The sequence below is a fragment of the Stigmatopora argus genome, chromosome 7 (assembly GCF_051989625.1).
Source record: "Stigmatopora argus isolate UIUO_Sarg chromosome 7, RoL_Sarg_1.0, whole genome shotgun sequence".
Lineage (NCBI taxonomy): Eukaryota > Metazoa > Chordata > Actinopteri > Syngnathiformes > Syngnathidae > Stigmatopora > Stigmatopora argus.
The window spans coordinates 12,017,578-12,045,309 of record NC_135393.1 but is presented as its reverse complement, the minus strand read 5'-3'; the positions used below and the strand labels follow the sequence as shown (position 1 = coordinate 12,045,309).

At 38.7% G+C, this 27,732-nt stretch overlaps 2 protein-coding genes across 2 annotated transcripts; both read right to left on the bottom strand.

Annotated features, from left to right (window-relative positions):
- Positions 1-369: 369 nt before the first annotated feature.
- tacr3a (tachykinin receptor 3a) lies at positions 370-16,240 on the bottom strand. The gene is made up of 5 exons (XM_077605170.1): positions 15,641-16,240; positions 10,749-10,937; positions 10,471-10,621; positions 4,139-4,335; positions 370-3,326 (listed from the first exon to the last, which is right to left on the bottom strand). The coding sequence occupies exons 1-5, from the start codon at positions 16,006-16,008 to the stop codon at positions 3,005-3,007; spliced, it is 1,227 nt and encodes a 408-aa protein (XP_077461296.1). The 5' UTR covers positions 16,009-16,240; the 3' UTR covers positions 370-3,004.
- A 5,414-nt stretch (positions 16,241-21,654) lies between these two features.
- On the bottom strand, positions 21,655-25,467 carry cnga1a (cyclic nucleotide gated channel subunit alpha 1a). Its single transcript, XM_077606297.1, has 8 exons — positions 25,292-25,467; positions 24,946-25,027; positions 24,790-24,852; positions 24,607-24,660; positions 24,399-24,503; positions 24,194-24,300; positions 23,051-23,661; positions 21,655-22,948 (listed from the first exon to the last, which is right to left on the bottom strand). Coding segments are annotated over exons 2-8 (1,875 nt in total). The 5' UTR covers positions 24,948-25,027; positions 25,292-25,467; the 3' UTR covers positions 21,655-22,015.
- Between the last annotated feature and the right edge of the window lie 2,265 nt (positions 25,468-27,732).

Here is a 27,732-nt window from a genome sequence, read left to right as displayed (position 1 = left end):
ACAGCAAATGACAATACAAATGATGCAAGTCTAATGAGAATTTGTCCATTTACGTGCCCATACATTGAAGTCTTTTAAAGATCAAAAGATATCATTTACTTGCAAAGTATTCATGTTTGAAAAAGACCAATGGCTTCCACTTGGTTTGTTTTTCAGTACCTCCTGCTGTATAATCAATGCAGCATCATATTTGCAGAACACAAAAGACACCATGGGGCAGAAAATTGAATACTTGGCTGCAGCACTAGTAAGATATGAATTTTATGCCCGCAGAGAATATATTGTAGCATGCTGGTTTACCTTTCTAAACATTTGGAAACCTTTTACAATCACACCAAGACAATCCTTTGAAAATCCAAATATGTGACGAACTATAGAATCCGTTTTATTGAAATTCTTACTGCACAGAGAGCTCATTGAACCACAGTGAAAATTATGGTAAAATGCCTCTTTACATGCTTTGGGTTTGACATTTAACATCTTTTATAGTGGAAAGCCTAAAGATTAGCATTTTCTTTTCAATTGTGACATCACTGCTGTTGAATATACATCCTAAAAAAATGAAAATAATATCATAATCATAAAAATCAAAACACTAATCAATTGTTAGGCCTGGTTGGTCACTGCCAATAACCAACAGTTTACAATGATGTGGACTGGTAAATTACTGAACAGTAAAATATTATCTCTCTGAAACCAATTGTGTCTAAAGGTCGGTATGTCCTGGTTTAATGAACTTCCTCACTTAAGTCGCTCATGTTTATATTGCATTGGGTTGAGTGCTCTGTGTTGATACCTTTTGTAAGAAAACGATTCACAGGGAATGCTTTAATCTACTTCAAAGAGAAGTCAAGGTAAACACAAATTACAGAAGGAATAACTGCTTATCAGCAAACAATTTTATTTTAAAATGTCCAAGATAAATATTCAAATCTCTATGTAGTTGGTTTTATTTCTTTAAAAAAACCAACCTAATGTTGCAAATACATATATTATTCATACTTAATTATAAATTATGTTACAGCTCTATCTAAATTGTCAAACAAACAAAAAACACTCAATTAAGGAACACATTTAATTCTGGCCACGGATTGCCACGTTATAATGACAGTGGCTGTGTTCCATTGACTGTTCCACGAAAATGTTTAAAAATAATAATAATAATAATGAATTCATTAAAGCTGGCAATAGTGTGCAATGCTGTAATAAAAAATCCTCAACTTCAAATTGAATGGTTTCGACTGTTATCATCTGTATGTTCTATTAAGTCAGGGCCCAGGCTTATTTGGCAAAACATGAAAATGTATTCCGAATGCCTGCTGATTTTATCCATTTATGATAAATTACTTCAAAACTGATCTCAAACAAGGAACAGTGAAAGCAGCATACCAATATGCAATGTTTTAAAATCAAATCACTACTTCTAATGGTGAAAACAATCTGGTCATATCTTTCAAGACAACATAGAAGGGTTATTACATGTAGACACAGTATACATTAACATCTAGACAAATAGCATTTATATTTAACAATTACCACACAAATATTTTACTTGACATTCTTGTGCCTCTACTTTCAATACGTCTTCAAACATTCACAACTGCCATTACACTAAAGGACTACACAACAGCAAGAACATTAGTCAATCTTTTTTTCTTGTTCTTAATGCCCTTTACACAATATTAAAGGGCTTGAACCAAGCAATAACCATCCTTTTTTTCCTCAAAATATTAAATTTCCTTCCTTAATTTCACACAAAAAATCAATCAGAAATGATTTTTCTTTTTATACTGAGCTGAACAACTGTCAAAATGTATGGCACATTTTTTTCTGTTATTTAATTTTAACTCATTGAACTCATTGTCATTGAAAAGATTTGAAGACATCAAAATTTCCAAATACTAAAATGGAATGATGTGCACATTGCGTTTTCTTTTTTCAGGATAAAAGAGCAGACCTATTTGGGTCCTCATATTTTTCTCGTTTTTACATGTAATATAGACAGAACTGTTAACTAAATTCAGCAGACTGAAAAAACTTGACATTCATTTCTTTCAAGAAACACAGTAGCGCTACACAACAAATACAGTTCACAGTAAATACTGCTGTAAAATAAAGCTTTAACATACTTACATATTTACACCGCCAGACTGTCCAAAAAAAGGTCCTCAAAGAGACAAATCGGGTGCAAATTTTCGTTCCAACCGATGAAGAGTGACGTTTTCACCAATCTGGTGTCTTAAAAGTGTAATCAGCTGGTTGCCGTCAGGTGCTTCTGGTTTCAGAAGAACCTTCATTGGTCAAAACAAAAACCTGCATCCAGTGTGGCCCTTCGTGAAATAGTTTGGACTGATTCACCCGACTAAGACTAGAATTTCTGTCAACCATGCAGTATTTTAATAGTGTAAATTTGTGACCGGACGTTTGGTCGCCGGACGTTTGGTCGCCCGGGTGAATATAATTTTGAGAGCTGGTTTCAACAGCAGATATTTAGATATTAAACTCTCTCTCACATGAATATAATTTTGAGAGCTGGTTTCAACAGTAAACTCTCTGTCATGTTGTCAAACGTCCGGCGACCAAACGTCCGGGCGACCAAATGTCCGGCCGACCAAACGTCCGGGCGACCAAACGTCCGGGCGACCAAACGTCCGGGCAACCAAAGGTCCGGCGACCAAACGTCCGAGTACCGTGTAAATTCAAGCAGAAAGGCAAATAATTTGAACCATGAGGCTGCAACCTTCCCCAATAAATTGGCACAATCAATTTTTAGATGTTAATTATTTGTTGTTGTTGTTGTTGTTGTTGCAGAAATTCACTGTTTCAAGAAACATTTGATCCAATAAGAGGAACATTTTTTTTTAAATAATGTGCTTTATAATTTCAGCTTCTAATGAAAAAATAAATAAAACCTTTGATGCACGTCGTATAACGTAAATGTAGGAAATCGGCACATGCTGTTTCTTTATCTCATTGTTGATGAATGGCGGGAACAAAAGACCAGTCAAGAAAATTGCTCAGCTTGAGCATTGGGAATGCTGCCATTTTGAGTTTTTGTGCTTCCGGTGCTGCTCGAGAACGGTGTGTGGCGAGACGTCATGTAGCTTCTCTTCCTGGAGGAAAGGGACCACTTCCTTCCAGAGCCGTTGCCATCGCCATCAGCCGGGTCGTAAACCACAACCATGGTGTTGTCCATTCGGGAGAGCGTGTACATGCTGCTTTGACGCGTTGGGTGCTGCCTGGTGGAGCGAAGTTCCAATTCATCGTAGCTGGACACTTTGATGAAAGGGCACCAGCGAAAAGCTCTCTTGAAGCCAGCTCGAAACCTGATGTGGCATTAGAGATCAGACATAGCTAGCGGGGATTGACAGTGGGAAGAAAATGACAACTAGAAAATACATAAAACGTCATCCGCACCAGATATCCGAATGTATTCTGTGGTTGAATACTAATGAGCTGTGATAAGAGTTTAACTGAGACCATGTTACCAAAATCATTATTACATTACCTAACATACGGTAATATAAAAAACTGTGAAGGAATCTCACAAAAATAGACATAAATAATCAATCTCAAAATAAACTGCAAGGACCCTTGATGCAAAAAATCTGGCATGTTTATGATATTTATGGCAATAAATTCTGACATAAATGACAATTTGCATTAAGGGAAAGGGCTGAATTATTGGCCTTGGCATTGGTTTACACTTTGCTGATTGGGCTTCTACTTTCTAGCTCAATATCGCCAGAGAATCCGACTTCATGTAATACACTTAGCTTGTTCTTCTTTCATTGGAATGCACTGATTTTATCTTCAAAGTTACTTAATCTTTAAGTGAATCATGTAATTTTGTACAAGCATTAACTTGAGTGAGAAAAATGCATTTTACACAGGCAATGTTGAATGCTGTTTTATTAACCTTTGAAATCTATGGCAAAAACGTCAAATGAAAACTGGTCATAATTGAAGCTAGAGATGTATTTTAATCAAGTGGAATCAAAAAAATGTACAAAAAATGTACAAATAAATAATATGGTATATAACAGAGTCTTTGAAAAACATTGTAAATACTTAAAAATTAACAAAAGGGCCTTAAGCACATATATGTTGAAAATAATTTGTCAATTTTTAAACTCACCTGCTGTTCAAGCAACAGTAGATAATGGGATTATACATAGTGGAGCTCATGGCCAACCAAAGAACTGCCAGGTAAACTTGCTGAATGGACTTCCACCTGCTCAGTTGTTTATTGAGGCCAATCACAATAAAGTAGATGTGAAATGGCAGCCAGCACAGGGCAAAGGTCACCAGGACAATAATCATCATCTTCACCACCTGGTTTAGAAATCAAAGAGCAGAGATGAATGATATAAAAGGGAGAGTTCTATTCTCAGGTGTAGTAGTAACACAGAATGTACTTCTGAGTTATACCTTTGGATATTAAAATATATGGTGCAAAATGCAACAAAGGTGACATCAGTCTCTTTTGAATAACAGTGGTTGTATATCAGATGTTAATGGAAATTCATTGCACGTACTACTGATTTGAAGGATTAGAATGTTAGTAGTATTCAGTGGCGGGCCGTCAGGGCCTTCAAGGCCTTCTCTGCTGGCCTAAGAAATATCTGAATCATATATTATATTTTGTCCATCAATACTTATCAAATAATTCCAAATTGTCTGTTAGCTTCCTTTCATTGCTTTTCCCCATGGTTGCACTGCTTCCAGATGTGTGCCCTTCATATTGAAGCCTTTAACCAATCACATTTCTGATATCTGAAAAGCTCCAGTGTTTGTATTTAAGCTCGTGTTTGTATTTAATCACTAAATGCTGCTAGGAAGTGGATTTTACCCCATTTTTGTGCATTGATTTATTGATTATTTTGTATGTGTCACAGCTGTAGCTGCAGTAGAGGTTTTATAGAGATAAAATAGTTTTTGAGGGTTGGATTGATTCCTTGAAGGCGCTACGAGAAAATGCACGGACCGCCACTGGTAGTATTAATTTGAGGGGAATGATTGAATTGAAAATGAATGAAAGTTTAAAACCCTCATCAATGTTGTCTTGCAATGTTATGGCGTCACATTGCAAAAAAATCCATGCAAAATCCTTATTTCGTGTAATTCAGGTTAAAATCCATTTGAAATGAGTATAAAACAAATATGTATTAGCAGTAACATTTACTATTCAAATGCCAATTCTATTTTGTTTTGGTTTGACAATGAAATCTATATTAAAAAAATGACCCTAGCGTACCATCATTTGAGACAAAAAGTGTTTTTGCTTAAACCTGCTGATCTGCAATCCATATTGGAACAAAATCAACTCCCACAACGTGTATGTTAACAAGGCCATATTTTCTACTCCAACTTTCAATCAATGTGACAGGCACTTTCAACAAATTACTTCTGTGGATCGCCACCATTTGATACCTGGCAAAACACTCTATGTGAATAATGTGGGTCTTCTTTGAGGTAAGCCACTGGAAGGAAAACAGACATTAGTGAAATGTAAACTAATGTGAAACGTGTGCAGAAACTAATACACTTCTGGTTTTGTGGATTGCATAAAACAAGGGCAGGCTGTGAACTCAAACTATAGTGAAAATCAAAAGGGAAGATTCACGAGTGATCTAAATGATTAAAATGTCAAAAGTAACTTGGAAAGGAAAACACTGTGTCTTCCATACATTCCAAAAGTGGAACTGGTGTTTGTACCTTGCATGATGCACTCCAGAAATAATTGAATAAGCAGTAGTTACATGATCTCAGGAAACATGAGCGAGTATTCTAACATAGTCTCTTTTGTTATGAACTTTGTTCGCTTTTTCCCATCTAAATTGAAATGAGCTGAGGGGAAAACACTGATTTGTTTTGCTCTGTGGAAGAAAACTAATGATATACAAACACTAATGAGCTTTGTAATGCAAAAAAGGATCACATTTACAATGTAAATGACCGAAATAATCTGGAGGATTTCTACGCCACACTATTTATGTTGGGTTTTTTATATCAATAAATGGTCATGCATTAATTATTTTGCATTCAGGATAAATCCTGGCAAAATCAGGGTCTTAGGAAAAAAAGGGGAATTGATAAAAAAATCTTGTTGAGACATCCTAATCACTTGTCCTTTCTTAGGTACATTACACCTACACATTGCAATTAGAATTTATAGTGAGTGAGCGTATAAATATACCGCTCTGTTGAATCCCCTAATTACAATGGCAATCAACTGGATTGATTCATTTAGTTCACAATGTACAGTGAACACTTTTTATTTGAGCTTGACATAATGGTGTTATAAAGATTGACGTTTAGGCCTGTTTCATTTTCCACAGAGCCTAAGTATTTGGCATTGTGTAGTTGAAACTCTTCCAATGAGCATCCTTGAGGTCCAAAGAGTAATTATTCCTCTTTGTGAAACCCAGAGCTCTTCTATTTAAGGACCAATAACGAAGGTCAAATGTTAAATCAGTACATCCTCCTAGTTGGCACTCATGCACTCACTGTTGGTTGTTATATGACTCTACAACTGAGAGTAATATTTACTGCAGGCCCAGTGAGCAAAGCATTGTTTAACCTGACAAATGTTTATAGTATCGCCTTGGTGTTTAAATCATTAGTATACATAATTTCACAAGGTGCTGAACTACAGTACACTCTGTCCATGACTTGGGTTATGCCAAAATAATAAATTCCTGGTCTGTGTACCTTTAGGCGATTAGGTTTTTTTTCTTCTCATTTTGGAAAACAAAAAACTTCTAGAAACCCTGAATTGAAGGTAAAATAATATTTAAAAGCCAGTATGAATATTATTTCCCTTCACATGTAAACTCGCTCCAATATCCTACACCAGGGGCCACATTAACCTCAACTCCATTTCATGTGGGCCGGACTATTTTAGATCTAATATTTAGATATATATTTTTAAATTGAATTAAAAGAACTGGATCAAAAGCCCTAAATAGTCCGTTTTTATAGATCTAAAACAATGTTTATTTGAGCTTTTTTTTCTTAAAAATTGCAGTGATTGTTTTTAAAAAGGGGAAAATCAGGAAATGTAATGTACATTTATTATCATTTAAATTTGATCCTAAAACAGAAAGTCGGCACTCATGATTTATTTTGTCGGGCCGCACAAAATGATGCGGTGGGCCAGATTTGGCCCCGCGGGCCGACATTTTGACACCTGTGTCCTACACGATACATATTAAAAAAAATCCGATAAAATAGTTGAATTTATTTGAAAACAGCACTAAAACGCTGTCTGCCGCAGCAATGAAACTAAATAAAGAGGACATTACCCGGGAGCAGGACTTTGGTATTCTGGCCAAAAGATGAATGGAATTAAAACTGTTTTTTAGGGGTGGGTTGTCTAATTTACAAAGAAAAGCACTATTAGTTGTGGCTCAGCAAAGTCTAAACTACGAAAAAATCTCAGAGCATTACCGTCACTGTTTGACACATAATCAATTCACAATTAAACACTCGCCAAGAAATTGACAAAGATGTTTTCTTCCCAAGGTTCAGCTCTGTGGTCCCCACAAAAAGTGATCTTTGTCTGGAAGGGCTCTGCTAGATGTATAAACATCATTAGTGCTGTACTCTGGATTGACATTTGAAACACTGAGCCCTGGGCTGTAATAGCGGAACTGTTTTGTTAAAGTCTGTCTAGCACTGAAGTTGATGAGAAATCAAAAGAAGCAATGATTCGGACATCAGCCACATGACTGACCTGTCACACTCGTTCAAGAAAGGTGTGATTGAACCTAAACGATAATTGAGGATGTTGCTGAAACAAGAGCACTTTCTGCAACAATGTGTTCTCCTTTCACTTTATCTGAGTGACCTTTGCTTCTGTAATCATCCTGTCAACAAAATTACTTCATGGTAGTGAGTGTTTTTCTGCTGTAATTTTCTTTGGCGGAGTTATTAGCTCCGGGCACTTTACGTATAACACAAATCAATTAAATACATTTAGACCTGATAGCAGTGGCGGGCCGTCAGGGCCTTCAAGGCCTTCTCTGCTGGCCTAAGAAATATCTGAATAATATATTATATTTTGTCCATCAATACTTATTAAATAATTCCAAATGGTCTGTTAGCTTCCTTTCATTGCTTTTCCCCCTGGTTGCACTGCTTCCAGATGTGTGTTTTCATATTGAAGCATTTAACCAATCACATTTCAGCCATTATTTGTTGCCAGGGTCAGAAATCTGCCTCAAGGCCTTCACAATCAGTTCTGCAGGCTCTGCTGCATTAAACAAGCGTCGATAAGACTGTTGCTTTAATCAATCAGATTTCGAGTTGGCAACACCACAATGCCTTGTCGCAGGCGTAGGGATACGTCATCGCTTTTACCAAGCTAGTGATTAGCCAGAGCTACCAGTGTATCTGTAGCGAGCTGCACAAGCAAATATATTGTTGTGTTGATTTAAAGCCATTTTCAAGACGGACTATGCCAGAAATACGAGAGGACAGGCTCGACTTTTAGCATTAGCTTCGATGGCGATAGAAAAGAAGGAAGAAAGAAAGGAGGATGGATATTGTTTACAGTTAAAAGGGATTTTTGGTGAGTAAAATATGGCTATATTCCTAAATAATATTTCAACTGTGGGCCCGGTTCTGATATCTGAAAAGCTCCAGTGTTTGTATTTAATGACTAAATGCTGCTAGGAAGTGGATTTTACCCGTTGAAGGCGCTACGAGAAAATGCACGGACCGCCACTGCCTGATAGTATTCGGTGCAAAAAACGGGAAATTTGTCACATGATTATCCAAAAACACAGATATAAAATTAAACAAAAAGAAAACATGTTCAATTGTATTGTTTAAGCATTTGCGCATTCAAATATTCTGGGAAAAAAATGAAATTTCACAATGTTTGGTAGAATGTAATTTCATTTCATTTTTTATTCAACCACAGCTGATGTTTTACAATCAGAGTACTTTTTTATTAAGGTATATTTTGGCTTTTCATCTTTTAACCTGCCCTCCACTCATTCGCAGTCTGTTGCACAAATTACTTTGCTTTTTCCCCTTTTTTCCTGAATGTCATGCGAGCCAATATTTTGTCCCTTTATTATTATTTATTTTTAGCCTTGTAGGCTATAGTCAGAACTAGTTTCAAAAGCGTGAAAGAGCAGCCTTGAGCAACACACACAAAAAGCTGGTTTAAAAGCATAGTGTACATCTTATCTTTGTCCAAAATGAAATACTACTACACGTTCTAAATGTTCTACTCAACAAGATGAAAATGGCCGCTCAGTGCCCTGCTCAGAAACCTTTAATAACATTTTTAAAACCCAAATTGCAGCTGAACTTTTGCACTGCAACCGTCAGTCAGTGTTACCGTACATGAATTTCTTGCTGTTCTGTTCTAGAAATCATTTGTGGTTTTGTTGATTAATCCAATCTCTTTTGGCACAGTCTTTGAGAGGATTATAGACTACATAGTCTAATACCAGTTTTCCAGGTATTGCCTGAAACACGCAGAAAAATCATAATTCATTGTACCGTATTTTCACGACTATAAAGCAACTTTAAGCTCGACTAATGAGGTTCCCCTTATTATGTTTTATTTCAGTGAGTTGCAAACCCTAAGCTCCAGTCAACTGGGAGAAGACTTAACTAAATCAATGTATGGATTTACATGTCATTGCATTTACCACAACTGGCATTTCTTCAGGTTGTCACTATTTCAACTCAGAAAATTAAATTACGGATGCTAGAAGATTAAACTGAGACTGCTAGTGAGCATTTGCCTTATTTTCACAGCCGGCCCGGGTTATTCTCAAGGTATTTTACTATAAAAACACAATGAGTAAAGTGATACATTGATGCAGATACAAAAAAAAAAGATGCGCAGCAGAGCCACTTGCTGCAACAGCATTAGTCAACTGAATGAAACCAGTCCATCAACCTAATCGATTTAAATTCTATTCTCTTTCTGATGGTGCAACATCAGAAATTGAGGGAGACACACTAAACCCGAATAAAGCGCTGGTACATCAAGAACATTTTCAGTCCCACATTCAGAATTTAAAGTTGGACTTCTACAGGACACGAAAAGCTCTCTCATTAATTATTCATGAGCAATGCAAATGCCCACTGTGCGATTGATTTAATGACTGGTGCCCATAGTTGCCTGGAATAGGCTCCAGCACCCCCTGTAAACTCTGTAAGGATAAGCGATATGTAAAATAATAACAAGTCCATGTCATATTGACTTTTACTTTTACAACCTTGAAGTTTCTAAATGGTTGAACGACACAGAAAATAATGTCAGAGAGCTGCATGTAACACAACTTTGCATTTATGCAAATTGCTTTTTATGTGTGTTGCCCTGAAAGTAACACAGAACATCAGTGACTAATTGTAAAGATTGAATCATTACCCTACAACTTAGTGATTCATGATTACCATCTGAAATTCGTGAGTTGCACATTTACCTTGAAGCACACTCACCTTCCTTTTAGCTCGAAGTTGTCCATGATAATTGTCGGACGAATCTCCAGGGATCTCTCCTCCCCACAGAGTGACTCCCACGATGGAGTAGGTGATGCCCATTACCACCAATGGCAACACATAGACCAGCACAGTCATTATAATGTGATACCTTCAGAAACATTTCCCCCCACCAAAAGGTGTTAACTTAGCTGGAAATGTTAACTTTGCCTCTCATAGTTAATGGTTAAATAATGTTTCAATACATCAAGCAGAAAAAGAATGAAAAGATTGCTCACATGACGGGGTCGTCTTCCATTCGCGGCCACGCCACATAGCACAAGGTCCTGCGAGGCATAACTTGAATTCTGGAGAAGTAGCAGAGGGGGAAAGCGAGAAACACGGCCAGACTCCAGATGCAAGCAATCACTCCTGTAGTGGCCTTGGCTGACAAACGAGGTTTCAGTGGGTGGATAATGGCCATGTACCTATGGTGTCAAAATGTAGAAAGTTTTAGTCACTATTTATATGAAGAAAATATATTTCAAGTTACCATATGGAACCCCTTTAAAGGCCACTGTTACTTTATTAACTGAATTTGATACATTACACTGTACCACAACCCATTTTCTTTTTGTTGTTGTTGTAAAATAAACCAAAAAAACACATTTTTCAGTTTCATCCTATTTTGCTGTTGGTCAAAATACGACAGCACAGAGGGACACCATAAACGCACGGCGTCTTTGCGCACTTAGTGCTCTTCTGTTTAGTTTTATGAGTGGCCAGGGTTTTAGTGTTTTTGTTTTTCCTAAGAAATTCAAACATTTTATCAGAAAATGGTGAGTAAAGGAAATTGGAACAATAGAAACCGATATAAGCCTTTATATTTTTCCGTCCGACCGAGTATTGAATGGAGAGAATTGAACACAGAAAGAAGTAGAGCAGCTGGTAAGAAGTATATTCTGTTGCTTAATCTGAATATTAATCTGAAATGTCAGTTATTTCATTCTCTTCAATGATTCATCTTTTTGTGGGACGCCTTTTGTTACCCAGATGTGTGGAAGATCCCTGTGGCAAGATTTTGGATCGATCTTCATAACCAAAACCTTCAGTTTCAGTTCATCCAAAGGTGTTTGATGGACTCAAGATCAAGGCTCTCACATCGCACCAAACCGAACACATCCAAGCATACCTTCATGGTCACATAAAATGTATATATATGCTTAGTACTTTTACCATCACATTGAGTAGATTAGGATATAAAGGGGGGAAAAATAGAAGGATGGCTGTACTTACAGCTAATTTCCTTTTTGGTTGCTGCAAAATGTAAACGCTACTTTCTTAACGTTTTGGCACATCAAATCAATGAGAAGAAGTTTCGACCTGGCCACAAACAGCAAAAACGCATTTTTTTCGCGGAATAAAGGAGGCGAGATTCAACTCAAAAATCTGAATGCTCCCTTTGTTGTCACATGGGGCGGGAAAAATTACTTTGTGACAAAATTTGGCAGTTAGGGAAGGAAGCATTTTGATTGATTATAACAGCCAAACCTCTACCCTTTTTTTCAGTAGTATATTTGCTCTCATTATATCTGGCAATTTAGCAGTTCACAGTGCATGGAGCTGTGAACTGCATGTCATTGAGTTTGTATACACAATCAAATTCAACAAAATTGCGTATTGTAGTTTGTTTTGAATCAATTCCGGACGGACAGGTGAATTTTCTTGTCCTTTTGATACCAATCTTGATGGAAATATTTTTCCCAGACTGAACACTTCAAATCGCTCCAGGAATATTTTGTCAAAGTTGTACTTCAACAGTCATTTCTATTGACAAATACATATTTTGAAATAATGTGTGTTTCCTGAAATGAAAATTGCCCAGCGACTGGCCGCCAATTCCTGATGCAGTCAGTTGGGATAGGCTCAAGCACCTCACGCAACCCTTGTGAGGATAAGCGGTTCAGAAAATGAATTAATAAAATGAAAATAATACAATAGTTTTAACCTTTTGAAGAATCACATCAACAATGCTCATTAGCAAAACAGTAAAGATTCCACCATCTACGTGCCTTCCACTGTTTCTTTATTGTTTTCTGTTTCTAATTGAAAAAGTAGATGATGTTGTCTCTGGGAAACATATAATCTTGATCAGGGGTTTATAATTTGGTCTGTTTGCTATGATTGAACTGGGCAGGTTTTACAGTGCAATTGGCCTGGCAAACATGCACATAGCGCATTTTGGAATAACGAGCCGCAAATACGCAGGGGATCACTGAAGACAAATTTAAATATGTTGTTCATTTTAAAATGGACATTGTTTTCTAAATTAATTACATTACAAGCATCCACGTTGTCGATGTTTAATCCATTATTAATGGATTCAGAACGTTTTCCAGCCACTAACCAACCACCAGTTTAGGGTGTAGTCTACCTGAACCCCGCAATGAATGAGTGATGTTGAAAATGAACGAAAAAATTAATTTATTCCATTTACTCCGCCATGCATAAATTTATTAGTTGAGCCTTCATAACACTTCCTTGACCTGCTTTCAACTCAGTGCCTGGAACACACTCACTCCAGTCATCGTACATTAGTTCATGAGGTGAACAATAAACCCTATGAGGGTTATTCAGGACTATTTAAAAAATATCACAAAAGAAAAATGCACTCACACAATCACTATGTTAGACTAGAGTCATGAGAAAAAGACTTTCCAGAGGCAGATTAATGACCCCTGGCATCATTTAATCTCAATTTGGTATTTGGTCCTGCTTGAAATGACAAAGGGTGCTTTCTGAAAGCATCCCTTTTTAAAGCTTGTCGCTGTGCTGTGACACTGACAACTCACAAGCACTTTATCATCGCCTGGTATTTAACTAGCAGCAGTTTCCAGGGAAAAGTAACTGTGATGATATTAACCCTTGCATGAATGGAGAGGCAAGTTGGCAAAATCCAGTCTACCTCTCTTTACAACTTCACGGTGAGAGAAAAAGCAGCCATTTTTACATGGATTTTTACATTTCTTTTCTAATACAACCTTAATAATTAGAGACACCGCTGTCAACAGTTGTAAGCTTTTTTGTAAGCAAATTTTCATAGCTACTCAAAGGTTATGCATGCAGTTATGCCGTATGTGGCACTTTTCTACTGATGGAAATATATACATTGGCATGTGATATGGGAAGAAACCGGAGTAACCAGAGAAAACCCACACATGCATGGGAGAACATGCAAATTCCACATAGTGGAAATGTGTAAAACCCAGCTGGCATTGAATTCTCATTTAAACCACTTGACACAACATGCCAACAGAAAATGCATCTTAATCAGCAAATAACATTGCATTTTATTGTAAATGAATGTTTTGGAAGCTTGCTTTCTATGCAACACTTGCATGGTTTTATTTGTTGCTCAGCTACTTCCTGTTAAAAATGTTCGGAATTGTTAAATTATTTGGCAAAACTACCCCATGTACCCTAAAAACAAATTAACGACAATATTACTTATATACTGTGAAGTCACAACAGAACATTTCTGACAAATGTAACAAGAACCACAAGCTGAGCTTTTTTTTACCTGAGGTAAAAGAAAGGACAAAGTCATGTCTTATCATGAACTGTGGCTTCGTGCCATTTCAAGAGAGCAAAGAGCACGGTACAAAAATAAGCATAACCTGGGGTGACATGTGACCATGTAAGCCCTAATGATGTTTTTCTTGATTTTATTCTTTTAAAAATATTGAATCAGGTGAGGAAAAAAGACAAAATAGTACACAGAATTTGTTGCAGGAATCATATTGATTAGCAGGATGGAACCAGATTATTTATATATATATATATATATATATATATATATATATATATATATATATATATATATATATATATATATATATATATATAAAATCTGGTTCCACCTGCTAATCAATAGTATCTGTGTACTATTTTGTCTTTTTTTCCTCACCTGATTCAATTTTTGAATAAATTGTATATATTTAATGGGTCTAGCATAAACTATTTAAGTGCACATTGGGGGAACACCAATTGAGCAATTTTCGATAGGTAGGAAAAACTGATAGAACACCTGATGCTGCTGGAAATGGTTTATTATTTACCTACCTTAAAACCAACCACTGGATTTATAGTATCCAGTGCGGGCAAGGCAAACAAACTATCAACAATGGCTAGCAAAATGTTAAACAAGAGAGCTGTATATATGATTAATGGTCTTATTATCTTGAGGGTCAACAGCTGGTGAAAATGGCTGAATTGAGATATTGATCAAATCATGCTTGGACTGAAGTTGGCACAAAATGTTAGAGCCCCCCAAAGCATTTTTTCTTTTTTATCCGTTTTGGAGCTGGAGGTATTTATGTGCTGCTGTGATCGTGCCACACAACAAAATTGCTGCTTTTTGGGACTATAGTCAATCATTTTTTGATGTTAGAAATTTCATATTATCATAAACAGCATGATAACAGGGTTCCAAAATATAAACTGCCTTTACAAATCTATGAAACAGGGAAATACTATCATACCAGGAAGGTGTTTTCAGACAAAATAAATAAATATATAAATAGGCCGCCCAGTGGCTTGAGTGGTTAGTACGTCAGCCTCACAACTTTGTGGTCCTGGGTTCAAATCCAGGTCGGTCCACCTGTGTGGAGTTTGCATGTTCTCCCTGGGCCTGAGCGGGTTTTCTCCAGGTACTCCGGTTTCCTCCCACATTCTAAAGACATGCATGGTAGGCTGATTGGACACTCTAAATTGCCCCTGGGTATGAGTATGAGTATGCATGGTTGTCCATTGTCTCCTTGTGCCCTGCGATTGGCTGGCCACCGATGCAGGGTGTACCCCGCCTCTGGCCTGGAGTCAGCTGGGATTGGCTCCAGCACCCCCCGCGAACCTAGTGAGGATAAAACGGTTAAGAAAACAAATGAATAATAAATAAATACGAATGCAATTGCCAAGATTGAGGTGTTTTGCAGTTAATGGATGCCCACAATTCGAGAAGTGCCTCCCAGAATTGTGCGCCACTGCAATCTTCCCCCGAAATAGTCATTTTAACAACTCTTTCTGATAGAATTTATGATGCAAATGACAGCTTAGTAACCTGACACAACTTGTTTTCGAACAAATTCGACTGTTACCCGTCGCTTCATTCAGAAACCCGATGCGTGATGCCTACCTGTCCACGGCGATGGCAGTCATGGAGTAAATGCTGGCGAAGACGGACGTCACGGGGAAGAAGTTGTGGAATTTGCAATAGGCCTCCCCAAAGTACCACTCTCCGTGGGTGGCGTAGATGAAGTTGATCAAAGTATTGAAGGCGGCCATCGAAGCGTCGGAGAAAGCCAAGTTGAGCAGAAAGTAGTTGGTCACCGTCCTCATGCGTTTGTGAGCCAAAATGATCCAAATGACGATCAGGTTGCCGAACACGGCCACGGCCAGGACCGCGCTGTAAGCCACGGACCAGAGAGCGACACGCCAGGGTGGTTGGACAAACTGGTTCGTGTAGTTTGATGTCGCGTTCGAGCCATTGAGGGAAGCTGCCATCCTTTGTTCGTTCGCCTCCTGCCGCAAAAGCGGATGATGGAGCGAGAAACCAGGGGCGCAACAAACACGGGCTGGAGAGGTTTAGGCCCCCCCGTGCGCAAAGGCACCGTGTCCATGAGTAAGCATTGCCCTTTGTCGTATAATCTCCTTTCCAGGTGTCTGAGTGTCCACGCAAATTGCCTGTTGAATGCGTCTGTGAGAGCTCAGCCGCAGGACCACGCTCGCGTGTGCTGACGCACGAATGGAGTGGGCACACGCAGAAGAAGATGGATTGGCACTTCAAACTTCATCAATAACAAATGCACGCTGCGTATTTTCACCCGGGTGCATCGTGTCGTTGCCTTTATCTTCTTCGTTCGTTCATTTACAGCAGCGTTATCCTCACAAGGATCGCAGGGGGTGCTGGAGCCTATTGACCAGCCTAATCTGCATGTTTCTGCGATGAAGGGAGGAAAACGGAGTATCCAGAGAAAAGCCACACAAGCCTGGCCAGGCTTAGTCCCTCGGCGGGAGTCGTGTCGGCCTGGCACGCCTTTTGGAACCGAGGACTCATACCTAGAACCAATTTAGAGTCTTCAAGTGAATATTAATACGATATTAATACAATACTATCAATACCCACATAAATGTATATAAACACATAAATCTTTTTAAAAATGCAATGTTAATTTTCAACTTTACTTTTGTCAATCGCCTTACTCCCCTTATTTTCATTGCAGCAAAAGTATTATTGGATATCATAGGAGAGCATTTTTGGAGATCTCACCATTGACACAATGATGGCAAGTCCATGAAAATAACTTTTATCTGGGTTGTTTCATTTTGCTGTGTTCCCCCTTAAAGCTATGTTCCTTTCAGCTAGGGACGTAATTATTGCCAAAACCTAGTGAGTACTTTACGCCATCTGTTTATCGCAACCGCAAGGAGTGCCATCTCTTGCTTATCAATTGCTTACAATTGGTAAGACGAAGATCCAAGTCCTCCACATTGCCATGTTTGAATTGTGTTCGCTGCTATTCTCATGTGCCTCGAGAGCGGAAGTTGCAAGGCCATGCAGAAAGTGATTAACACTGCCCAGAAGATCGTCGGCTGGTCTCTGTCAAGACATTGCCAGCCCTCGTTACCTCAGCAGAGCCAGGAACATCATCGTGGACCCATACCACCCTGGTCACAATCTGTTCCAGCTGCTGCCCTCTGGCAGACGCTATAGGTCCCACAAACTACGGACAAATAGCCTTAAGGACAGTTTTTTCCCACATCCATCAGGACTCTAAACTTGCGGTAACACAACACACAATCCCTTCTGTGTAATAACTTCGGCGTGAGGTAATATGAAAAGACGTTGGGTGGTGATCTTCCTCCTACTGGCTGACTGAAGGTAAGTGAAAGACAGTGAGAGGTAAGTGATCCGCTCAGGGGGTGATGCGATGTATCCATAATGGCAGAATGCCAAATTACGAGTCCGAAATTATCACTTATTTGGGTTTTTTGCCGAGAAAACGCAACTTATGGAGAAGTACTACCAATTTCGTCATACGCAGTTTCTGGGTATGATGACAATTAGGCGTTTGTTGTTGTTTGTTGAGTCAATGATGATGACAAAGCCTATGTACGATGATTATTATTATTTTTCCAATCTATTAGTCCTTCTTTCAGTTTGAATTGTTTAGCAAATTTAATACCAAGTATACAACATGTGTTGCCTCCAATATATGTCAAATGCTCATGACTTTTGGACATCCTGAACCTTATAAATCATATGACAAATAGCCCCGAGGCTCTGACCAACTAAAATCCACTGACTTTCAACACACCTGAGGGATTGCTGCAGCGTTTCAGCATGCAGTAATTGCTTGCTTTAATAGCCTATCCAAAATGGCAATGGACTGGACGCCGGTCAATCGCAGATTTTCTGCATTTGAGATGCCAGATCTTTTTGTCAATTTTGTGCTTGGTAGCATCAAGTTTGTGCTCCCTAGTGAAACTGCTAAACCTATTCCTTAATCCAAGTGGTAGTCTACTACTATATTTATTGACAGCTACGATATGCAGAAGGTTGTATGTATCGAAATATGTATTCAGTCAATTACTAATTATATTGTACAAATACAATCATGTTGTTTGCAAAGCTGCCTATGAATACAGCACAACGATGCACAAGATGTTACTTCTGTGTTTACCTTCTGTCATTGTTTTACAGTCAGAGAATGTGCTGCAAGATAGTATGTGGATACAAAAATAATAAAATGTGGATGCAAAAATTCAATATACTTTGATCTGTTATAAATGCTTCTTCCCACTTCACTGTTTGAATCACACATTGACTTGATTGGCACTCTGAAAAGTCTCTACTCGCAATGTTAATGATTCACTTAATCACAGCCACGATGGCTTGAATGATTCACATCAGCATCCATTTATAGCGAGTCTTTAAAATGAATGGCTGTACTGCCCAGCTGGTATAATTGAATATGAAAGCAAGTCTTAAATCTCTCATTCAAATTTCTCCCAAAGTGAACATTTAAAAAAATACTGTTGCCGTGGCAGCTACTTGTGGGCAGAAGATTTGAAAAAAAAAATTAAATCAATGGTAATTCAGAAGTAATTCTAGAAAAAAACGTCATGTGGTACTTTTTAGAATACTTAAAATTACAGGCAATTTGCAGAGTACATGCATCGCTAATACAGCTATCCCAAAGAGAAGATGTGTCTGTGTTAAAAATCATTTTACATAACCTCATCTCTGCACTTTCTAATCATTGGAGCAAAAAATAATATAATAATATATAACTCTAATTTAAATGTAGATTAGGCTATCTACAGAACCAGGTTGATTTTATTGGTGAAATGAGGTGTTTTTGATTTAATGTGTAATATAATGACTTGAATTTAAGTAACTCAAAGAAAGCGTATTATTAATTTAACGTTTTCATTCTTTTTTTTCCTTTCCTGGTGACTTTAAGCACGTTCTAGTAGGCCCATTCTTGCTTTCTTGGGTAGTACACTGCTTAATTAACACATTAATCTGATGTTATCATTTAATGGAATATTTCAGCAATAAAATTTGAACACATTTGAAACCTAACAAATATTGTGGCCGTCATCGTAAAAAGGTGACCTCTGTATTAATTCAAATACTACGTCACATGTGTCAAAGTGGTGGCCTGGGGGCCAAATCTGGCCCGCCGCATCATTTTGTGTGGCCCGAGAAAGTAAATGATGTGTCAACTTTCTGTTTTATGATGAAATTCAAATGAAGATTGTAGATTATTTCCTGTTTCTCCTCATTTTAAATCAATAATTGCAAAAAAATTACTAATTTGAATGTCCAAAAATGATCTATCGATTAGCACGATCGAGAAAGCTGTCAATTTATTAATCGATTAATTTTGGCAGCCTAGTTGGAAGACATAACGGCCCTCCGGATGTAATCGAAACTACCATGTGGCCCGCGACAAAAAATGAGTTTGACACCCCTGTACTACTTCTATCAGATGTGTTGTGGCTGGTAGGGGAACACCCCGAAGAAAGGAGTCAGCATTCCTAAATTCCTGAAGGATGAGAAAATGACACGGCGTTGCATTAGGAAATTGACTCTGTTGACAGTTTGATTGATTGACAGGGCACATTTGAATGATTCTCACTTTGTAGCATGGATCTACAAGACCTAAAAGACTCAAGCAGACAAGAAAGAACACCCTATGAAGAGAGAGTAAAGTCTAGAAGAAAAAAAAAGAAGTTTATTTACCCGTAATAATTGTTTTCTCACTTTTGCTTTTGGAATTTTAATGCTCTCTAATACACCCTCCCCCTTATTTCTATTGAATGACATATTTTCTCTGCACTCGTACCAATCTCTTGCTTCCCTGCATTGTATTCCACCTGACTTCGCCGTAACTTTAACTCCCCGAGATGCAACACTTTGTTCTGGCAGCACAGACTGATTGTTCATTTGCCTATTGCACTCACGTCGATGCCAAAAGTTACTGTGTAATGAGGTGCTCGTGTTCTACATCAGCAAGTAAGGGACTAAGGGATGTTATCCAGTACTATAGAAAGAGATGCATCTGTTGAACGTTGTCTGATGGTTACTTGCAGAGCAATTCAATTGTCTCACCTCAAATCCGCAAGGACAAACAAAGATATCGCATCTAATAATAAAAATTCCAAATGAGGTCAAAGAAAAGTGAAGTTACAAAATGCCTTTATATGGTTTCTTAATAGGAACAGAAATAGTTCTGCTCTTAATGTCCACAGTTGGGACTAATTGGAAAATAATTGAGTGGCATTGCTCTCATCAGTGGCTGGCCCTGGTTCACCTGCAAATTGATGAAGCGAAATTGCGACAGACACATCACAGAAGCTTCTGAGAAGAGAAGACAGATTTCCCGCTTTGACATTTCATTCAGCGATGTGCTATTTCGGGCACTCAGACATTTCGTCGAAAGACGTTTGGTCCCTGGACGTTTGGTCCCCGGACGTTTGATCCCCGGACGTTTGGTCCCCGGCCGTTAGGTCCCCTGACATTTGGTCGACCGGACGGGGCGTCGACCGGACGTTTGGTAGAACGGACTCTCTCTCTCTCATGAATATAATTTTGAGAGCACCTGGTTGCTCGCTTTCAACATTAAACTCTCTGTCTCTCTCTCATAATTTGACAGCGAGCGAACCCGGCGACCAAACGTCCGGTCGACGCCCCGTCCGTTCTACCAAACGTCCGGTCGACCAAACGTCCGGGGACCAAACGTCCGGGGACCAAACGTCTTTCGACGAAACATCCGGTCACGGCTATTTCGTTTTTAAAAAAATGCTAAAATTACTCGATAGGCAATCAGGCTATTCAAGACACATAGGTAAGCAGAGTCTGTTTGAACAGCTAGTTTCATCATCTTCCTCAGTGGGGAAAAAAATGGGACTTGACAGATCAACATGGCAGACAACTGATTGTCACATCTGCCCAATGGTTTATGTTTGACATTATATTAAAGGGTTAATTTTTTACCAAGTGATAGTAGGACCTGCATGAAGTATCAGCGTCACAATGTATTATCTAACTGTTGTCTTTCATGGTACACCCACCTGTGACTCCCCAAAAAGGATATCAGATATCAATTTCTAATCTCCAAAGTGCTCCGCTGCTAATTTGCAGGTTTTTAATTTTAACAGATGCCAAGGGTCATTTTAGCATCAGGAAAATCATTTGGGGGGAAAATTGAATCTGGTGAATTGCCACTTCTGGGAAGTTTTTATACTACAAAAACTCAAGTATGTCTCATGAACATGCTCCCTTATTCATCCATGGTTGTATTCACCACATACAGTAGGATTTAATTAAACATGTCTTCTACTCTTTCTGACAAATGGAAGCGCAACCTGGTTTAAAGGAAGATAAATTACAGCAACACGAAAAATGGCACACAGCTGTTTTTCTTGAAGTCATCTAATTTAAGTCGTATCCTTTCAGCCCTGGCCTGCTTCTCCCAAATTGCTTTAGTTTAATTTTGGCCTGTCATTGTCCATCATTTGATTACAGCTTGTTGACAAACAATCTAGACAGACACCATTTGATTAAAACCCATGATGAGAAGCGTGGATGTCATTTAGTCATTGGAGCCCGAGGACCGACACCAAAAATGGATAATCACACAGATTGCCTCACTTTTATTTCATGTTCATCAATGGTCCACTCAAAGAGATTTGTAAACTTTTGATGTGTAACTTCAACTACTAATGAGTTAGGCCTTTACGATATAGATATATCAAATAGATGTACTTTCCATAAGTGTGCAATGTACAAGCCTTTGCCAAAGTGTAGGCTACAATCAGTAGGTTCAAAACTTTCATAGGATTGCAGCCTTCATCTATCGATATGACATTTTGTTCCCATGGTTACATGAGCAAGTCTAGCAATTTTTTTGTCTTTTTTTTTTCCTGAATAGTATATGAATGCACCTCCGTTCGTGGTACTTTCACAGAGAACGCTCTTTTGTGTAGAGTTTGAATGTCCTTATTTTTTGTCTTGGTGCTCGTCATCTTTCTGCATCTCTTTTTCTATCGTATCCTTTGCGTCAGCCTTTTTTTTCTCTTCTGGCTCCTCTTTCTTTTCCTCTGCATCTACTTCTTTTACTGCAACTTTATCTTCAATTTTCTCCCCACCCATTTCAATGTCTTCCTTTTTCAAATGGGCTTCTTCCTCTTCGTCCTCCCCCGTCAGACGCTCCAGGTCGATTATGCGGTCCCACAGAGTCTCATCGGTTTTCTTGTATTTTTCCAGAATTTTTTTTAGTTTGGCCTGCATCAGATCCATGGTTCCGTACAACCTGTCCACCTTCCCTTCCAGCTCCTTGGCCTCTGGTTTGATGTTAGCCGGGTCCAAGTCAATCAAACCATCTTTCATCAGGATTTGTCGGCCCTTCTCCTCCAGCATGCTTTTAGCATCCGGGTACTCTGTCAATGACTCCATCAGATCATCCTTAGACAGGCAGAAGAGGTCAGAGTATCCAATGCTGCGGATGTTGGCGGTGCGCCTGTTGCCTGCTTTGCTGCCCTTAATATTAAGAATACTGATCTCACCAAAGTAGCTTCCACTTCCCAGCACCACAAATTGCGTAATACCATCATCGGCAACTACTGCAAGTTTTCCATCCTTGATGATATACATCTCACGACCGATATCGCCCTTCTTGCAAATGTAGTCTCCTGGGCTGAACACCTGAGGCCGGAGTTTGAGAACGAGCTCAATTAGCAGTCCTGCCTCGCAGTCTGAAAAGATGCGAACCTTCTTGAGAGTCTCCATGTGAACTTGGATGGCTATCTCGGCTTTCAACTTATCTGGAAGGTATCGCAACACCTCGCGCTCATCCTGGGCCTTGCCGTTGTTCCACAGGTAATCAAACCACTTAATGACACGCAATTCCAGATCCTTGCTGACCTTACGAACCTATCAATGACAGGGTTACATGGAATCAGATATAGACCTTCAGTAAGAAATTGCATTCCATCTGTCAGTAAAAGCAAAATAGTAGAAAAGTAGATTGCCTACCTGCATGTACTGTTTGATGTTGTCAATTCGAGACTGAAATTGGGCTTGGGCAGCATTCATGTTGGAGATCATGGTAGCGATGTTCCCCACAATGGTGGCGAAAATGAGAACCCCGACTAAGAAGTCCACCACATGGAAAATAAATTCAGAATCGAGGGCCGGTGGGGGAGTTTCTCCAATCGTAGTCAGGGTTAATGTGGACCAGTAGAGGCTGAAGGCATATTTCCTCATGGGCTGGCCAAAAGCAGGCTCCTCTGGATCATCTACCGCTGGGTAAACCCAGTCGTCTGCCCCAAACCCAATCGATTTGGAAAATGAGAAGTAGAAGCAAGCGTTCCAGTGGATTATGATGAGGATGTACATGATCAAATTTCCAATTCGAAAAATGTTGGGGTAATTTGTTTTTGTCTCTGTTCTTTTGAAGAACTCCATCATGCGACCAATCCTGAGGAGCTTATTCACGCGAATCTCTGGGTAGTCCAGGCCCAGAAGGAAATACAGGATGTCTGTGGGTAACATGGAGACAACATCCAGCTGGAACTGAAAACTGTTGACGTAGCGGTCGCGGAGTAGCTTCTCATCTTTGATCATCAAGCCTTGTTCAAGGAAACCTTCAAAGGTAGAATGTCAATAGATGAGGGAGAGTTGGGTTAGTGACCAACAATATTGTGAAATATCATTTTCTATGCAAAATAGCTCAAGGTTTAGTTCAGAAATTTTAAAATGAACTAATCCAGTTCATAATTCATCATCTGCATTTATCCTAAAAAAACCTGGCAAAACCTGTTTAAATGAAAATAAACTGCTGTTGTAAATGGGATTCTTAGCACCACAATAAACTCAGAATATAGAGCCACACAAAACATCAACTACTTTAAGAGCTTTTATTTATTTGACTTGTTTGGATCCAAAACTTTTAACCAGAAAGCATTACCATTTATTTTTTCATGATCACTGTTCAAATTTAACGGGTGAAAGTCTCAACGCTTATAATGGAAACATTTGATCAATCCTTTTTGACAAATGTATTTCAAACAATGAATGACATGTGCACATTTTTAATATGACAGAACACTGTTAGATTTTATGTTTATTTCCACTTTAAAGAAAATATCTGTTCTATGTAGTTCATCTAATTTTCACCTGTTCTGGTCCTAACGACCATGTCAGCCACATAGATGATGTCTGAGGTGTAATCAAGTAAAACCCAGTAAAGGATGTAGTTGTGCTGTAGCTCCTCAAAGCATGCCCTGTAGCGAAGAGAAAAACACTGTTGTACTCAGAGAAAACCCACGCAAGCCTGGGACGAACATGCAAACCCCACATATATATATAGACAAATAGTTACCTGGCAATAATCATGGTCCAGTTGTACATAACAGGCAATGTAATTATAAAGAGCCAGTTGTAATAGATATTTCCAGCTGGGTTAATGACAAATAACTCTTTAGGCCTAGGGTAAAAAAGAAAGAATAAAATGACTAAATAATTCAAATTTCAATTAATCCTCTTTCATACCCTTCCATTAAGCCACTTTTGATGGATGATGTACGTACTTGTCTCCTTCCTTTTCTTTTTCATTTGCTCCTTTCTCTTGATTTTCCTTCTTTCTGTGCAATTGAATACACATTAACATAATTAAAAGTGTTTTTATAGGATGTATTATTTCGAGCAGTCTTTAAAGAAACTTAAATCAAAAAGTTTCATTTCTCAAACCTGTGGAATTACTCTATACTTACCCGTCATTGTTATTACTGTTGTTTATGTTGAGCAGTTGATTGTGAAGAGATTGCATTGCAATCCTGCAAAAAAAATATTTAACAATCATATACATCAAGTATAAAGAAGACCATTCACGACTTGGCACTACGTTATGAGTTTAGCGGTCTATTTACATTTCGAATCCCTCATTTGGCGCAGTTGGTGGTCTGGTATAATTAGCAATGTTGAGTTTGGAGGTGGTCAAAACTCACAGATCTGCAGAGAAACAGTCAAATAATACAAATAATACCATAAAAATTGCAACAACAACAACATTGTAGCTTGTATTTAACTACCAGAATAGAATATAAAATGTCTTACATTAACCATTAACATTACAGTCTGTATTTTTACTGTGTAACTAGGCTCACTTAGACTGACTTCAAGTAGTATAAAGAGAGCCTCGGCTATGTGGAAACAAAAAGAACAGAGTTCCCTTCTGGCAGAACAAGAAATATTATTCTCATTATTTGATCCTACCTTAAAGTGAAGATAGTGAATCCATTTTCTTATTGTTTGCAAAAGTACAATGTGTGCAAAACAATTTGCCGGCAGGTTCTCTAGAATGTAGTTACATGCAAAACTAATATGTATGAAGCATCAGGACTAAATTAATATTGTCACAGACCCACACTGACCCTGATAAGGATTAGGTGGATTAGAGGTAGGTAAGAGGAGAGTAGGAGAAGTCCTCCTTGTGCTGAAAGATACCCCCATAAAGGGGACAACACAAGTGCCTGAATTTCATTTAGTGATAAAGCGTCTAGTTTTCTTCAATTGCCTTTCTGGTGAGATGTGCAAGATTAGAACATTTAATCTGCAAATACCCCATCCCAACACACTCTTAAACAGCCATGCTGTGTCAGCACTTTCATTTCCAACCCTGATCCGATTAGATGTTGCCGGCAACAAGAGTTTTTACATCAGAAAGAACAGCAATGGAGGAGATATTTGAAATTATGGCAGTTTTTAATAGAATTTTTCATCCATCTTGTGTTGGCTAAGTAACGTTCCCTGTTGGCTTTTATATGACACGCGTTTTTAAAAAGGTGCTGAACCACACAGACAAAGTTTGTATGCTTGTGCACATGTTTTAATCTTTATGGGAAATTTAGTATACGTATGTTGTTAACAGCTATTCAATTATTTGGTGTATGGAAGCAATTCATTTTCACCAATTAAGATATTGTAATTGTGCCATCATTTTCAGACAATAAACTAGTGTTACATTTTTCCCCAGCATTGAATCCTGTGGTTTTCAGTAAAGGGCGAATCATAGTCTTTTGGTTTTTTTTTTTTGTTAATAGGACTCCTTAAAGTCCAACCTTATTTCTATTTGATTTATGTAATTTGGGGGGGGTTTGTAAGGAGTGAAGACATCTAAATTTATTACAGATATTTTGCCATAAACTAAATATCAACTTGGCAAAATACTAGAAAATTGATGGTTGGGTCCCAACTTTACATTTTCATTTTCCTGATATTTTAATCATGACTGCAAAGCCTCGGTTTCCATTCAAATGTCCGATTTTCTCACTCATTCCTCAGTCAATATTGCAATGGTGCTGAGTCACTGAAACAAAACAATATGACAATGCAATCATGTTGTTCTTCGACTACCTTTTATGCTGTGATGAGCTAAAAAGAGTGGAGTAAAAACTCTGGAATGGCTTCTGAAAATTGTTTAGTAAGACTTTTTCAAGCTTTTCTCCATGACTGGTATGTGGTATAACTACACTCTGATGGAAAACATAGCAGTAAACATAAACAGTGTTAATTTTGCAGTGACAGTTCTCTGGACAACCACCAAGGGATACTATTCTTCAGCCTTAAGTATTAGTTTCATTCAACCTTTTTGCAGTAAAACAATACATTTCAGTAGCTGTGCAGGGCGTGATTACACCACTATGGTCGTGTCAGCCAGTGGAGCAGCAGCATTAGTAGCGGCAGCCTCTGCGGCACCTTCGCCAACCGCCACTTCAGCAGCTCGGGGGGCTTTAGGGGCAGAATTCACAGCTGGCACCTTTGCTGCTTGAGCCTCTATCACAATCGACTCCTCCGCCTCTTCAGTTTCTTCCGTCTCTTCTGCCTCATCAGAGTTCGGAAGGGCAACCACAGAAGCAGCCTTTGAAGCCGGTTTGGCATCCTATGTTCCAGAAAATTGAGAATGGCTTCGTATTTATTCACTAGATGTGTTTGAAATAGGTGGTTAGCGCGTCGGCCTCACAGTTCTGAGATCGAGGGTCTGCACTGGGCTTGTATGGGTTTAATTCGAGTATTCTGGTTTCTGCAATTATGTTATTTTGGTACTCGGACGTTTCGTCGAAAGACGTTTGGTCCCCGGACGTTTGGTCGACCGGACGTTTGGTAGAACGGACGTTTGGTCGCCGGGTTCACTCGCTGTCAAATTATGACAGAGAGTTTACTGTTGATATTTTGATATTAGATCTTTAGATATTAAACTCACTCTCTCTCTCAGGATTATAATTTTGAGAGCTGGTTTCAACAGTAACAACCCGGCGCCCAAACGTCCGTTCTACCAAACGTCCGTTCTGCCAAACGTCCGTTCTGCCAAACGTCCGTTCTGCCAAACGTCCGTTCTACCAAACGTCCGTTCTGCCAAACGTCCGGTCGACCAAACGTCCGGGGACCAAACGTCTTTCGACGAAACGTCCGAGTACCAAGATAACATAATTGCAGATTGTCAGAACTTTCAAAACTCCATGGTGGGTTTCGGCCTTCCCGTGTGGCAGGGGTGTCAAACTCATTTTTTGTCGCGGGCCACGCGGTAGTTTCGATTACATCCGGAGGGCCATTATGTCTTCCAACTAGGCTGCCAAAATTAATCGATTAATAAATTGACAGCTTTCTCGATCGTGCTAATCAATAGATCATTTTTGGACATTAAAATTAGTACAAAT

What these genes read in the sequence shown, in the direction of transcription:
- tacr3a (XM_077605170.1), bottom strand. Translation starts at nt 16,008, where the DNA reads ATGGCAGCTTCCCTCAATGGCTCGAACGCGACATCAAACTACACGAAC. An exon ending in ATGGAAGACGACCCCGTCAT is followed by an intron (nt 10,622 to 10,748) that starts GTGAGCAATCTT and finishes ATGTTTCTGAAG; the next exon opens with GTATCACATTATAATGACTG. An exon ending in AACTTCGAGCTAAAAGGAAG is followed by an intron (nt 4,336 to 10,470) that starts GTGAGTGTGCTT and finishes TTTCTAAACCAG; the next exon opens with GTGGTGAAGATGATGATTAT.
- cnga1a (XM_077606297.1), bottom strand. An exon ending in AAAGAAAAGGAAGGAGACAA is followed by an intron (nt 24,504 to 24,606) that starts GTACGTACATCA and finishes TTTTTACCCTAG; the next exon opens with GCCTAAAGAGTTATTTGTCA. An exon ending in TGGACCATGATTATTGCCAG is followed by an intron (nt 24,301 to 24,398) that starts GTAACTATTTGT and finishes TCTTCGCTACAG; the next exon opens with GGCATGCTTTGAGGAGCTAC.